Genomic DNA, 12845 nt, shown 5'->3' with positions numbered 1-12845 from the left:
ACTTATCACTCGGTTCCAGCCAAGCTCCCAAACAGGGGTCAGAGAATGGACATAGCACCTCCAAGTGCCTGTAGGTGGTACCACTGTGGCCTAGCTGCAGTACCGCTGGGTGTCTGTAGATGGGGCCTCAGTTCAACAGTACATAAACCAGTAAAAATAGCGAATTAAATTGTGATAAAATTCCCATGAAGGTTTTCAAATAAATCCTCCAAATCATTAAGACATTCTTAACTCCTGTGTAATAATAGATCATGTGTTAAAAAGGATTGTGTTCTCTCGTGGCATTGACCACTATGGTACTGAGCCCCAAACAGCACAGGAAGATCCCAGGCTCGATCCTGGACTGTGCTGAGCTGATCTCACCTGGGACATCTGTCGACGCCGTCATTGCATCAGAGAAAAATTAAAATGAAAAACCTAAAACTAAGCTGGAAAATGAGTCTCAGCTGCTGTCTGATTACACAACATTTCCGACATTCCTAACCCATCGGGATTGTGATACCCCCATTGTTGTAATGATGCAGTAACTGAGATCAGCTAACCACAGCTGGGAACTGAAACCATCATCCTCGTGAACTGTATGTGTCAGTTCCACGTCAATTAGATCACTTACAACGGAGTCATCAGATCAAAGCCCAGAGTCTGAAATTTAAAGCACAGAATCAGACCATTGATCCAATTGGCCTGTGCCAGGGTTTAAGCATCGCAAAAGTCTCTATCCAACCGAATTCACCTCAGCCTAACATCGTGTATCCAAAAGAGTCTAAATCTTGCATTAATTAACAATGTCCAAGGGAGCAGTGGACAGCAGACTGGACATGAGGAAAGGGCACAAAGGAAGTTAAACTGGACACCAGGCATCTATTAGAGTAACAGAGGTACCACTGGACTCTGTGAACGGCAGTGGGTCAGAAACATCTCTACAAGGTTGGAGGAATCAGGTGTTAAGATTGTATCTACTTTCTAGTTTATTATAGGATCATATAGCAAGGAGGAGGCCATTCGGCCCATCATGCCCGTGTCTGCTCTTTGAAAGAGCTATCCAATTAGTCCCACACCCTCCTTCTTTCCCTTAGTTCTGCTAATTTCTCCCCTCAACTATTTCTCCAATTTCCCTTTGGAAAGTTCCAATTGAATGTGCTTCCACCGCCCGCCTTGCTGTGTGAAATCCTCGTTCACACAGACAGGGCTCAGGTTCCCCTTTCAGCAGTTTAATGAAACTTGTGGCCAGTGTCCAGGCAGACGGACTTTCTCCTGAGCTCCACCCCTGATCCGGGAGCTACTCCCGTGTCTCAGTCACCGGCTTGGAGGCTTTTTGCTTCACGCCTGGGAGAGATCAGACCTGTGGAGGAATGAGTGAAACGGTCTCAGAGGAAGTCCGATTGGGCAAAGGCTAGAGCAGAGAGTCCGAGAGAGTGGCTGGAGCGGAGAGTCCGAGAGAGCGGCTGGAGCGGAGAGTCCAAGAGAGCGGCTGGAGCGGAGAGTCCGAGAGAGCGGCTGGAGCGGAGAGTCCGAGAGAGCGGCTGGAGCGGAGTGTACGAGAGAGAGGCTGGAGCGGAGAGTCCGAGAGAGCGGCTGGAGCGGAGAGTCCGAGAGAGCGGATATCTCGCTAAATGAGCCCTTGTGGTGTTTCTATGCTGAAGAACAAGACCAGGGTTGCATTCACTCGTTTCCTCTGCTAAGTCCTAACGACTCCTTGCTCTGCCAGATGTGCTCCCCAACCTGAGGCAGGGACCCCCGAGGCCTGGGAACACCTGGGCACTGACAGCAGATGGGCTGGACCTCCTGGGATGGGGAAAGTGGATTCTGATGGTGATTCCAGACTTTCTGCGTCAACATGAGAGGGGTAAATGTCGGTCCTGACTGGGGTCATGAGTGTGTGACTGTTGTGCTGTTTCTCAATGCCACACTCACAGTTCATATCCAGATTAATGAAGCCTTTTCACCATTTACCCTGGGCTGAGTGACCCAGTCAAACCTCCTGGCCATGAGCAGTGAAATCAGCAGAAGGTCAAAGCTCCTTTGGATGGATTAGATTACAGAATACATCAGAAATGAGGGAGCAAAAGGGGAGGAAGAAAGGGGGAAGGAGAAAGGCAGACGGGGCGAGAGAGGGAGAGAGACAGGCAGATAGGAGAGAGAGAGACAGTCAGTGGGAGGGAGAGATAGGCATGGGAAGGAGAGAGACACAGGAGGTGGGAGGGAGGGAGGGACAGACAGTGGGAGGGAGATAGGGAGAGACAAGTGGAGACAGGGAAAGAGAGAGAGAGACGGAGAGAGAGAGAAACAGGGAGAGAGAGACAGGGAGAGGGAGAGAGAGAAACAGTGAGAGAGAGACAGGGAGAGAGAGCGAGAAACAGGGAGAGAAAGAGGGAGACAGAGAGAGAGAGAGAGAGGCAGGGAGAAAGAGAGAGAGAGACAGGGAAAGAGAGAGACAGGGAGAGAGAGACAGGGAGAGAGAGAGAGACAGGGAGAGAGAGAGAGACAGGGAGAGAGAGACAGGGAGAGAGAGACAGGGAGGGAGAGAGAGACAGGGAGAGAGAGAGACAGGGAGAGAGAGAGACAGGGAGAGAGAGACAGGGAGAGAGAGAGACAGGGAGGGAGAGAGAGACAGGGAGAGAGAGAGAGACAGGGAGAGAGAGAGAGACAGGGAGAGAGAGAGAGAGAGACAGGGAGAGAGAGAGACAGGGAGGGAGAGAGAGACAGGGAGAGAGAGAGAGAGGGGGGGGAGAGAGAGGAAGAGAGCAGGGAGGGGGAGAGAGAGGGAGAAAGACAGGGAAAGAGAGAGAGACGTAGAGATAGAGAAACAGAGAGAGAGAGACAAGGAGAGAGAGAGAGAGGGGGGGGAAAAGAGAGAGAAAGAGAGACAGGGAGAAAGATACAGGGAGAGAGAGACAGGGAGAGAGAGAGAGAGAGAGGGATGGGGAGAGAGAGAGAGAGAGAGACAGGGATGGGGAGAGAGAGAAAGATAGGGAGAGATAGAGAGACAGGGAGGGGGAGAGAGAGAGAGACAGGGAGAGAGTGAAAGAGAGACAGGGAGAGAGAGACAGGGAGGGAGAGAGAGAGAGAGACAGGGAGGGAGAGAGAGACAGGGAGAGAGAGAGAGACAGGGAGAGAGAGACAGAGAGGCAGGGAGAAAGAGAGAGAGAGACAGGGAAAGAGAGAAAGAGAGACAGGGAAAGAGAGAGACGGAGAGAGAGAGAGAGACAGGGAGAGAGAGACAGAGAGGCAGGGAGAAAGAGAGAGAGAGACAGGGAAAGAGAGAAAGAGAGACAGGGAAAGAGAGAGAGAGACAGGGAAAGAGAGAGACGGAGAGAGAGAGAGAGAGAGACAGGGAGAGAGAGACAGAGAGACAGGGAAAGAGAGAAAGAGAGACAGGGAAAGAGAGAGACGGAGAGAGAGAGAGAGAGACAGGGAGAGAGAGAGAGACAGGGAGAGAGAGAGACAGGGAGGGAGAGAGAGAGAGACAGGGAGAGAGAGAGAGAGGACAAGGAGAGAGAGAGAGACAGGGAGAGAGAGAGACAGGGAGGGAGAGAGGCAACAGAAGGGAGAGAGTGAAACAGCAGGAGGGAGGGAGAGAGATAGCAGGAGGGAAAGAGCGGGAGAGAGAGAGAGAGAGACAGGAAGAGAGAGGGTGACAGACAGACAGGGAGAAAGGGTCAGAGAGAAGTGTGTCCTTCCATGCTTCTACTTTTCCCGGCTGTCTGACTTGTGCAGGCTGTCACTATATCACCCTGACCCCCAGACCCCTTCTCTAGGAGCTGGGGTAATATCACTCTACCCATCTCTTTAGAGGCCATCACAGCCTCCCCAAGGGGCAGCCCCCACACAATAGCCTGAGCCAATGTAGTGAGCACTCTGTCACTCGATAATTCTGTAGGTGATGGACCTCCACTGGCCTCCCTCTGTGGGATTTGAAATACCCCAAACTATTGTGAATATTTAGACAAATCAAACTCTACTTCGCTCTTCCAGATGAGGCATTTTTTGTGAGGGAGTGAATTTGCAGCTTCTGTGTTAGTTTGCTCCAGGATAGTGCAATTAGCCACATGCATCAGCTGGTTAAATGGCAGAGAGTGACAGCTCACTGGCGCCTCCAGGTGACTAACCTGTGACCCTTCAGGCTCTCCAGCTCTTTCTGCAGTCGTTCAGTTCTCTCTTCTGCCTCCTGCAGCTTCTTCTTGAGGACCCGGATCTCCAGCTGCGCCTCACACTTGATATCATTGGCCACGACCACAGCGGTCTGCAGATCTGCCTGAAAGTGATGCCATTCCTCTGCTGCCTCCTGCCCAGAATGGAGAACAGATTGATCAGACTGCCTGGAACTTTACCCCAGGGTTAATCTCTTGGGAGCTGAATCTAACATTGTCATAACATAAATTAATTCAAATCTGACACAAGGTGACAGTCCCAAAAATGAGTTTAATTAGCAGGATGTGCATATCACTGGCAAGGTCAGCATTCGATTCCCATCCATCATTGCCCCTTATGAACATAGTGGTGAGCTACTTCCTGAATATACTGGGCCACCTTCTGGACCATTTCAGAGGGCAGCTAAGAGGCAACCACATTGCTGTGGGTCTGGAGTCACATGTAGGCCAGACCAGGTAAGGACGGCAGATTTCCTTCCCTAAAGGACATTAGTGAACCAGATGGGTTTTTACAACAATCTGGTTGTTTCATGGTCAACATTCACTGAAACCAGCTTTACATCCCAAACTTATTTAATTAATTGTATATAAATTCTCCAGCTGCTGTGGTGGGATTTGAGCTCATGTCCTGGATCATTGGTTCAAGCCTCTGGGTTTACTAGTTCAGTAATATAGCTACCATGCTACTATAGCAACAAGGCATCTGGAATGGTGAGTGTGCACTAACTACATGAACAGCACAAGTGCGTAAACTTGAGATCATCCAAAACTCTGTTGCCTGCGTCTTAACTCGAGCCAAGTCCTGTTCCCCTTGTCACCACCTGTGTTCACTGACCTGCACTGAGTCTCGGTCAAGCAATCTCTTGATTTGAATTTCTCATCCTTGTTTTCACATCCCTCGATGGCTTTGCCCCTCCCTATCTCTGTAGTCTCCTCCAGCTCTGCAGCCCTCTGAGATATATGCGCTCCCCTAATTCGGGCTTCATGTGCATCCCCAATTTCAAACACTCCACCATTGATGGCTGTGCCTGCAGTTGTCTGGGCTCAAAGCTCTGGAATTCTCTCCCTACACCTCTCCACTTCTCTGCCTCACTTTCCTCCTTTAAGGCACTCCTTACACCTCCCTCATTGACCAAGCTTTTGGTCATCTGACCTAATATCACCTTATGTGACTTGGTGTCATGTTCCATTTTATAAAGCTCCTGTGAAACGCCTTGCAATGCTTTATTACACTAGGAGTTATTGTTGATGACAAAAGATATCGAGAGTCTCAGTGCCTTACTCAAAAACACATCTACACCCTCAGTCATTGCCCAATAGAGTGAGAGCGGTCTGTCCCAATCAGCCATAGACAACAACAACAACTTATATTTATATAGCACCTTTAACTTAATGAAATGTTCCAAGGGGCTTCACAGGGGCATTATAAAACCGTATGACACTGAGCCATTTCAGAGATCAGGTTGATGGCCAAAAGCTTGGTCAAACAATTAGGTTTTAAGCAGTGTCTTAAAGGAGGAAAGTGATGTGGAGAGGCAGTGGGAGGGTATTCCAGAGCTTGGAGCCTAGGCAACTGAAAGAGCAGCCACCAATAGTGGAGCAATAAAAATCAGGGATGCACAGAAGGCCAGAATTAGAGGAGTGCAGAGATCTTGGAGACTGTAGGGATGGAGGAGATTTCAGAGATAGGGAGGGACGAGGCCATGGAGGGATTTGAAAGCAAGGATGAGAATTTTAAAATTAAGGTGCAGTTTCAAAGTGAGTAGCAATAACTGTAATACACAAAGGACCATCGGCATCTCCCTCCATTAGAGAGATACAATTGGTTATATATAGCTTGAGGAGCACCACTCCGCAAGCATGGGACAAGGCGAGGACACATGCCCATTCACCCAGTATGCACTGTGTACAGAACTAATGAACCATATAATGAAAATGGCAATTGTCGAAATGCTGAGAAAACAAAAGACCCATTCAGAAATCTGCTTCAAAAAATAGCTGTTCCTACAACATAATAACAATGTCAATCTGACAGGGCAATTATAGTATCAGTAATAGAAGTTGTAACCACTTCACACCTCAATCAAGCAACGTAAACATTCTGCTCAGTTGTCAGAACAGGAGCCTTGCATTCAGCCAAGCATTCATAATAAGCACAGGTGGAGAATCCAGATGTCTGGCCATCTGCTTCTACTGAAAAGTTCCCAGATGGCCTCATTATGAATGCTTGTCTGAGCTCCAACCCACAATTGTAGTAGTTGCACAGTTGGGGTTCTGTTTTGAAAACTGAATGGAGTGTTTACTTTGCTTGATTGACATCCTTATGTGGTTACAATAAGTTATTTTTTCCATGATCTCTTTTGTCAGTGTCTGAATGTTTATTTTGACAAGATTAATAGATGTGAAGTGGTTAAATCTTTTGTTACTGATACTATAATTACTCTGTCAGATTGACATTTTTGTAACTTTGCATGAACAGTGGTTTTTAAAAGAAGATTTCTAAATGGGTGTTTTTTTCTCAGCATTTCAACACTTGCCATTGTTATTATATGGCTTGCTGGTTCTGTACATAGTGCATACTGGTTGTGTGGGCATGGATGCAGCATGAGGAGCATGGGTAAGAGCTTTTGAACTTACTTTTCAAAAGGTTCTCAAATCCAGACTATGCCTCATGACTCCTCTGAGGGGTGGTGAACCACGGCTCATGGAGAAGCTGTCCTGACTCCATGAAAATTGGCCGAGGGCTACCAGATGCCTACCCTCACAATGGAGCCAGCCAGGTCGGGAGTGGCAGGCTCACTACCACACTCCTACCCCACACTGGCAAAAATAGTAGGCGCCTGGGCTGGGAGTGGGAATCCTGGCATGGGTCCTGTCTGCCATTTCTAAATGGTTCTGAGGTTGGCCCAATTCCATGAAAATCCAGGGGCAGAATTTTATGTCCCCTGGGCAGGTGCGCGCCCAACCCGATTGGGAGTAAAATAGTGTGCGATGATGTTGAGCGAGCGTCCCAACGTCATTGCGCACTCGTGCGGGGTTTTGGTTGGCAGGCATGCGCGAGAGTTGGCAACCTGCCAATTAAGAGGCCAATTAAGAGGCCATTAAACTAGCAATTCATTTGTATTTTTCACTGCCCGTCCAACCTTATGGTTGGCAGGTGAGCAAATCGACCAGGCAGCCCTTGTATTTTTTAGAAACCTCATCCACCGGTCATTTGAGGTTTCCAATGGTAATTTAAAAAAAAAATAAAAATTTTAAACACTGTTTTTAATATGTCCCTGTTCATGTGGCGGAGTCACATGTGGGAACGCTTCCCTTATTTTTAAAATCCTTATTTTTCATTGTAAAATTCTCCAGCTCTCTGAGGCAGTTCCATGCCTTCAGGGAGCTTTCAGTGAGCGCTGCCCCACGCATGCGCAGACTTTAGCGCTCGCTCTCCTCCCACCCCTAACCCAGCAGCGCTGAGGCCCCCAGAGCACGTTTCACGCTGCCTGCCCATCAATTGGCTAGCCAGCGGCCTGACCGCGGGTGGCCGTCTGTTTCACGGCTGCTCCCGGGCCCGCCCGCCGTGCCCACCCATCGAAGTGGAAAATCCTGCCCCAGGTCTCCATAAGACATAGGAGCAGAAGTAGGCCATTCGGCCCATCGAGTCAGCTCCACCGTTCAGTGAGATCATGGCTGATCTGATAATCCTCAACTCCACTTTTCTGCCTTTTCCCCACAACCTGTGATTCCCTTACTGATTAAAATCTGTCTATCTCAGCCTTGAATATAATTAATGACCCAGTCACTACAGCCCTCTGCGGTAAAGAATTCCACGGATTTACTACCCTCTGAGAAAAGTTCCTCCTCTTCTCTGTCTTAAGTGGGTGACCCCTTACTCTGAGACTACGCCCCCTGGTCCTAGACTCTCCCACAAGGGGAAACAACCTCTCAGCATCTAACCTGTCAAGCCCCCTAAGAATCTTTTATGTTTCAATAAGGTCACCTCTCATTTTTCTAAACTGCAATGAGTACAGGCCAAACCTACTCAACCTATCTTCATAAGAAAAGCCTTCCATATCTGGGATCAATCTAGTGAACCTCCTCTGGACTGCCTCCAATGGCAATATATCTTTCCTTAGATAAGGGAAACAAAACTATTCACAGTATTCTAGGTGTGGTCTAACTAGTGCCTTGTATAGTTTTAGCAAGACTTCCCAATTTTTATACTTCATTACCTTTGAAATAAAGGCCAGCATTCTATTTGCCTTCCCTATTACCTGCTGAACCTGTGTTAGCTTTTTGTGATTCGTGCACGAGGACCCCCAAATCCCTCTGTGCGGCAGCTTTCTGCAGTCTTTCTCCATTTAAATAATATTCAGCTCCTCTAGTCTTCCTGTCAAAGTGCATAACCTCACATTTTCCCACATTATATTCCATCTGCCAAGTTTTTGCCCACTCACTTAACCTGTCTATATCCCTCTGTAGGCTCTTTGTGTCATCCTCACCACTTGCCTTCCCACTTATTTTTGTGTCACCTGCAAACTTGGCGATAGTACATTCACTTCCCTCATCTAAGTCATTAATATATATTGTAAATAATTGTGGCCCCAGCACTGACCCCTGTGGCACTCCATCAGTCACAGGTTGCCATCCTGAAAATGTCCCCCCTTATCCCAACTCTCCATCTTCTATTTGTTAGCCAATCCTCTATCTAATATACTACCCCCAACACCATGGGCTCTTATCATATTAAATAGCCTTATGTGCGGTACCTTAGCGAATGCCTTTTGGAAATCCAAATATATTATTACATATACTGGTTCCCCTTTATCTATCCTGCTTGTTACCTTCTCAAAGAATTCTAATAAATTTATCATGCATGATTTCCCCTTCATGAAGCCATGCTGACTCTGCTTGATTAGATTATGCATTTCTAAATGCTCTGCTATTACATCCTTTATAATAGACTCTAACATTTTCCCAATGACGGATGTTAAGCTAACTGGCCTATAGTTACCTGTTATTTGTCTCCCTCCCTTTTTGAATAAGGGTGTTACATCAGCAGTTTTCCAATCCTCTCGGACTTTTCCAGAATCTAAGGATTCTTGGAAGATTACTACCAGTGCATCCACTATCTCTGTAACTACTTCCTTTAATATCCTAGGATGCAACCCATCAGGTCCAGGGGACTTATCGGCCTTTAGCCCCATTAGTTTCCCTCGTACTGTTTTCTCTAGTGATCATTATTATATTTATTTCCTCCCCCCCCCACCTTTTGCCCCTTGATTATTTAATATTTTTGGAATTAGTGTTTTCTACCGTGAAGACTGATGCAAAGTATTTATTCAACTCTTCTGCCATTTCCTGGTTCCCCATTATTATTTTCCCAGCCTCATTCTCTAAGAGGCCTATGTTCACTTTGGCCTCTCTCTTCCTTTTTATATATTTAAAGAAGATCTTACTGTCCACTTTTATATTACTTGCCAGTTTACCCTCAAAGATTTTTTTCTCCCTATTTATTATTTTTTTGGTCATCTTTTGTTGGTTTTTAAAACATTCCCAATCCTCTGTCTTACCACTAATCTTTGCCACATTGTATGTTTTTTTTCTTTCAATTTGATACTATCTTTAACTTCCTTGGTTAACCATAGTTGGTTTATCCCCTTCCTAAAATCCGTCTTCCTCACTGGGATATATCTTTGTTGTGAGTCATGAACTATTTTCTTAAATGTCTGCCATTGTTCATCAACCATCCTTTCTGCTAAACTCCTTTCCCAGTCCACTCCAGCCAACTCTGCCCTCATTCCATTGTAATTATCCCTTATTTAAGTTTAGCACAGTTGTTTCCGACCCAAGTTTCTTACTCTGAAACTGAATGCTAAATTCTACATGTTATGGTCACTGTTTCCTCTCCATCAGCCAATACACATAAGTGTAGTCTGTCTAACATCCACTCTTGGCCACTCCAGTTGGCATTCAGCTGTTGTGCTATAGGTGTTGGATCTTAAAGAGGCTGTTTAAAGCTGATTTGGACATGGAATGCTGCAGCACAGTCTTACTGACCTTCATTTTCTTGTTAGACATCTTGAGCTGTTTCTCCAGTTCCAGTTTCTGGCGTTCTAAAGTCATCACTTTATCTGAAGAAGAGGAATTAATCAATTGTAATGACTCAGTGGGGATAGTGCACTGTAACATCAAGTCCCACTGTTCCCCGAGCTGTGCAAAGTGTGACCAAACCACCAGATTGCCCAAACACACACACACACACAGAGTTGGGATAAAACACACACACACACATACACACACACGCACACACACACTCATCCACACACACACACACACTCACACAAATACACTCATTCACACATACACACACACACACTCACCCACTCACACACACACACTCACTCACACACACTCACTCACACACACACACACACACTCACCCACACAGACACACTCATCCACACACACACACTCACCCACACACACTCACTCACACACACACCCACACACACACACTCACACACACACTCACCCACACACTCACCCACACACACACACTCACCCACACACACACACACTCACCCACACACACACACTCACCCACACACACACACACTCACCCACCCACTCATTCACACACACACACACACTCACCCACACACACACACACACACACACACTCACCCACACACACACACTCACATACACTCACACACACACACTCACACACACACTCACCCACACACACACTCACCCACACACACACACTCACACACACACTCACCCACACTCACCCACACACACTTACCCACACACACTCACCCACACACACACACCCACACACACACACCCACACACACACACTCACACACACACACTCACACACACCCACACACACACACACTCACACACAGTTGGGATAAAACAATTCAAGAGCACTAATCCAGAGTACAGGATTCGATAGATTGATTTTGATCAATGTCTTCTAAATTTCTTTCAGTTCTTGTTGATGACACGAGGTGGTCTTCCAGCACTTCCAGTATTTAGTTCACTGGTTGAGAATTTGCTTTTCAATGTCTCTAACAGTGGTTTTCCCTTTTTTCTTTTACAGGGGTTTCTTCAGAGAGTGAGCAGGTTATAGAGATATGAGGAAAAGAGATTTTAGATTTTTTCTCTTTGCAGGCCAGGAGCTTTCTGCTGCATTGATACCACACAAAACCCTGGTCACTTGGTCAGGAGCCAATTAAAATGCCGTTGTCAGGCAACTCCCTTGGTCCAGGACTCCTTTCCGGCACCATCCTGTCTTTCATGATACACTCTGTCCCAGGACTGCAATATTGTACATATCTCTCATCCTGTTCCAGTGGACACGACTTTCAACCTGCAACCATTGTAATTTTAAGCCATAGTCCACAAAAAATAAAAAGGCATGTTCTTTACAACAGTCCAGCAGAAATAAAAAGATATGTTCCTTACACAATGAAATAATCCATCCTTGTCCAGCCAAGAACAGATGCAGGGCTGCCAGCACACTCCACGGTCTAAACACATTTCATAGTTTCCTATTTTAAATGTTAATTTGAGTTTCTGATTTGGATACAGAAACACATGCAAATTCCTTAAATTTATGGACAATAGTAAGATAGGGAATTCTTCATGGATTTATTGAATCCATAAATGAAATTTGAACAGTGAACCAAATATTGCATATTGGAATCAGCAATACAGGCATGGAAAAATAGCAATAAAGTTAACACAGGAAGTTAGAAAAGGACTGGGAGTGACTATTTTTGTCACCTTCAATGTCAAGACAATGTGGAGAAGCAATTGTAGCAATGGAATATTGGGATACGGCTGGAACTGTGGGCACAAATAAGAGAGGCTATGTGTGGCTTTACAATGGAGTGAGCAAACTTCACTTCAAAGTATATGCATTAGCGAGAGGGCAGAGAGGAGCAGCAAGATTAATTCCAAGTGACAATGGAATTATTTTTGAGGAAAGTTTAGAGAAGCGCAGGATTGGGGCAGATACAAGATGAAGCCAGAAAGGCATTATAGCAAGAAAAGAAACATTTAAATTAACAAAGGCCAAATTTAATTCAGATCTTGGATAGTAAATTCTTTGCTCAAAGATTGATAACTGTGAGGAATGGTGAGATAGTAGAAACAGGAGTGTGGAGATGGTGCAGTATGTTCAGCTGAGTGGCTGGGATTGCTTTTATTCTTTCACAGGATGTGGGCTTCACCGGCTGGGCCAGCATTTATTGCCCATCCCCAATTGCCCTTGAGAAGGTGGTGGTGAGCTGCCTTCTTGAACCGCTGCAGTCCATGTGGTGTAGATACACCCACAGTGCTGTTAGGATGGGAGAGCCAGGATTTTGACCCAGCGACAGTGAAGGAACAGTGATATATTTCCAAGTCAGGATGCTGAGTGACTTGGAGGGGAACTTCCAGGTGGTGGTGTTCCCATGTATCTGCTGCCCTTGTCCTTCTAGATGGTAGTGGTTGTGAGTTTTGAAGGTGCTGTCCAAGGAGCCTTAGTGAATTCCTGCAGTGCATCTTGTAAATGGTACACACTGCTGCTACTGTGTGTCGGTGGTGGAGGGAGTGAATGTTTGTGGATGTGGTGCCAATCAAGTGGACTGCTTTGTCCTGGACGGTGTCAAGCTTCTTGAGTGTTGTAGGAGCTGCACTCACCCTGGC

General features: G+C 46.4%; 1 protein-coding gene across 5 annotated transcripts in view; it reads right to left on the bottom strand.

Moving 5' to 3' along the window:
• Positions 1 to 447: 447 nt before the first annotated feature.
• specc1 (sperm antigen with calponin homology and coiled-coil domains 1) overlaps positions 448 to 12845 on the bottom strand; it is a 55281-nt gene continuing 42883 nt past the window's right edge. For 4 of the 5 annotated variants that reach the window (XM_078548353.1, XM_078548354.1, XM_078548357.1 and 1 more), the window contains 3 exons: positions 10200 to 10273; positions 4110 to 4285; positions 945 to 1342 (listed from right to left, as the gene is read on the bottom strand). In XM_078548353.1, coding sequence (XP_078404479.1) covers positions 1321 to 1342; positions 4110 to 4285; positions 10200 to 10273 — 272 coding nt within the window. In that variant the 3' untranslated portion in view covers positions 945 to 1320. Of the gene's footprint in view, positions 643 to 944; positions 1343 to 4109; positions 4286 to 10199; positions 10274 to 12845 lie in introns of those variants that run through there. The other variant, XM_078548355.1, reaches the window with a different exon arrangement.

This window comes from Cetorhinus maximus, chromosome 9 (genome assembly GCF_964194155.1).
Source record: "Cetorhinus maximus chromosome 9, sCetMax3.hap1.1, whole genome shotgun sequence".
NCBI lineage: Eukaryota > Metazoa > Chordata > Chondrichthyes > Lamniformes > Cetorhinidae > Cetorhinus > Cetorhinus maximus.
Note: the sequence above shows the minus strand (reverse complement) of the source record. Positions and strands in the feature narration are given on the sequence as shown.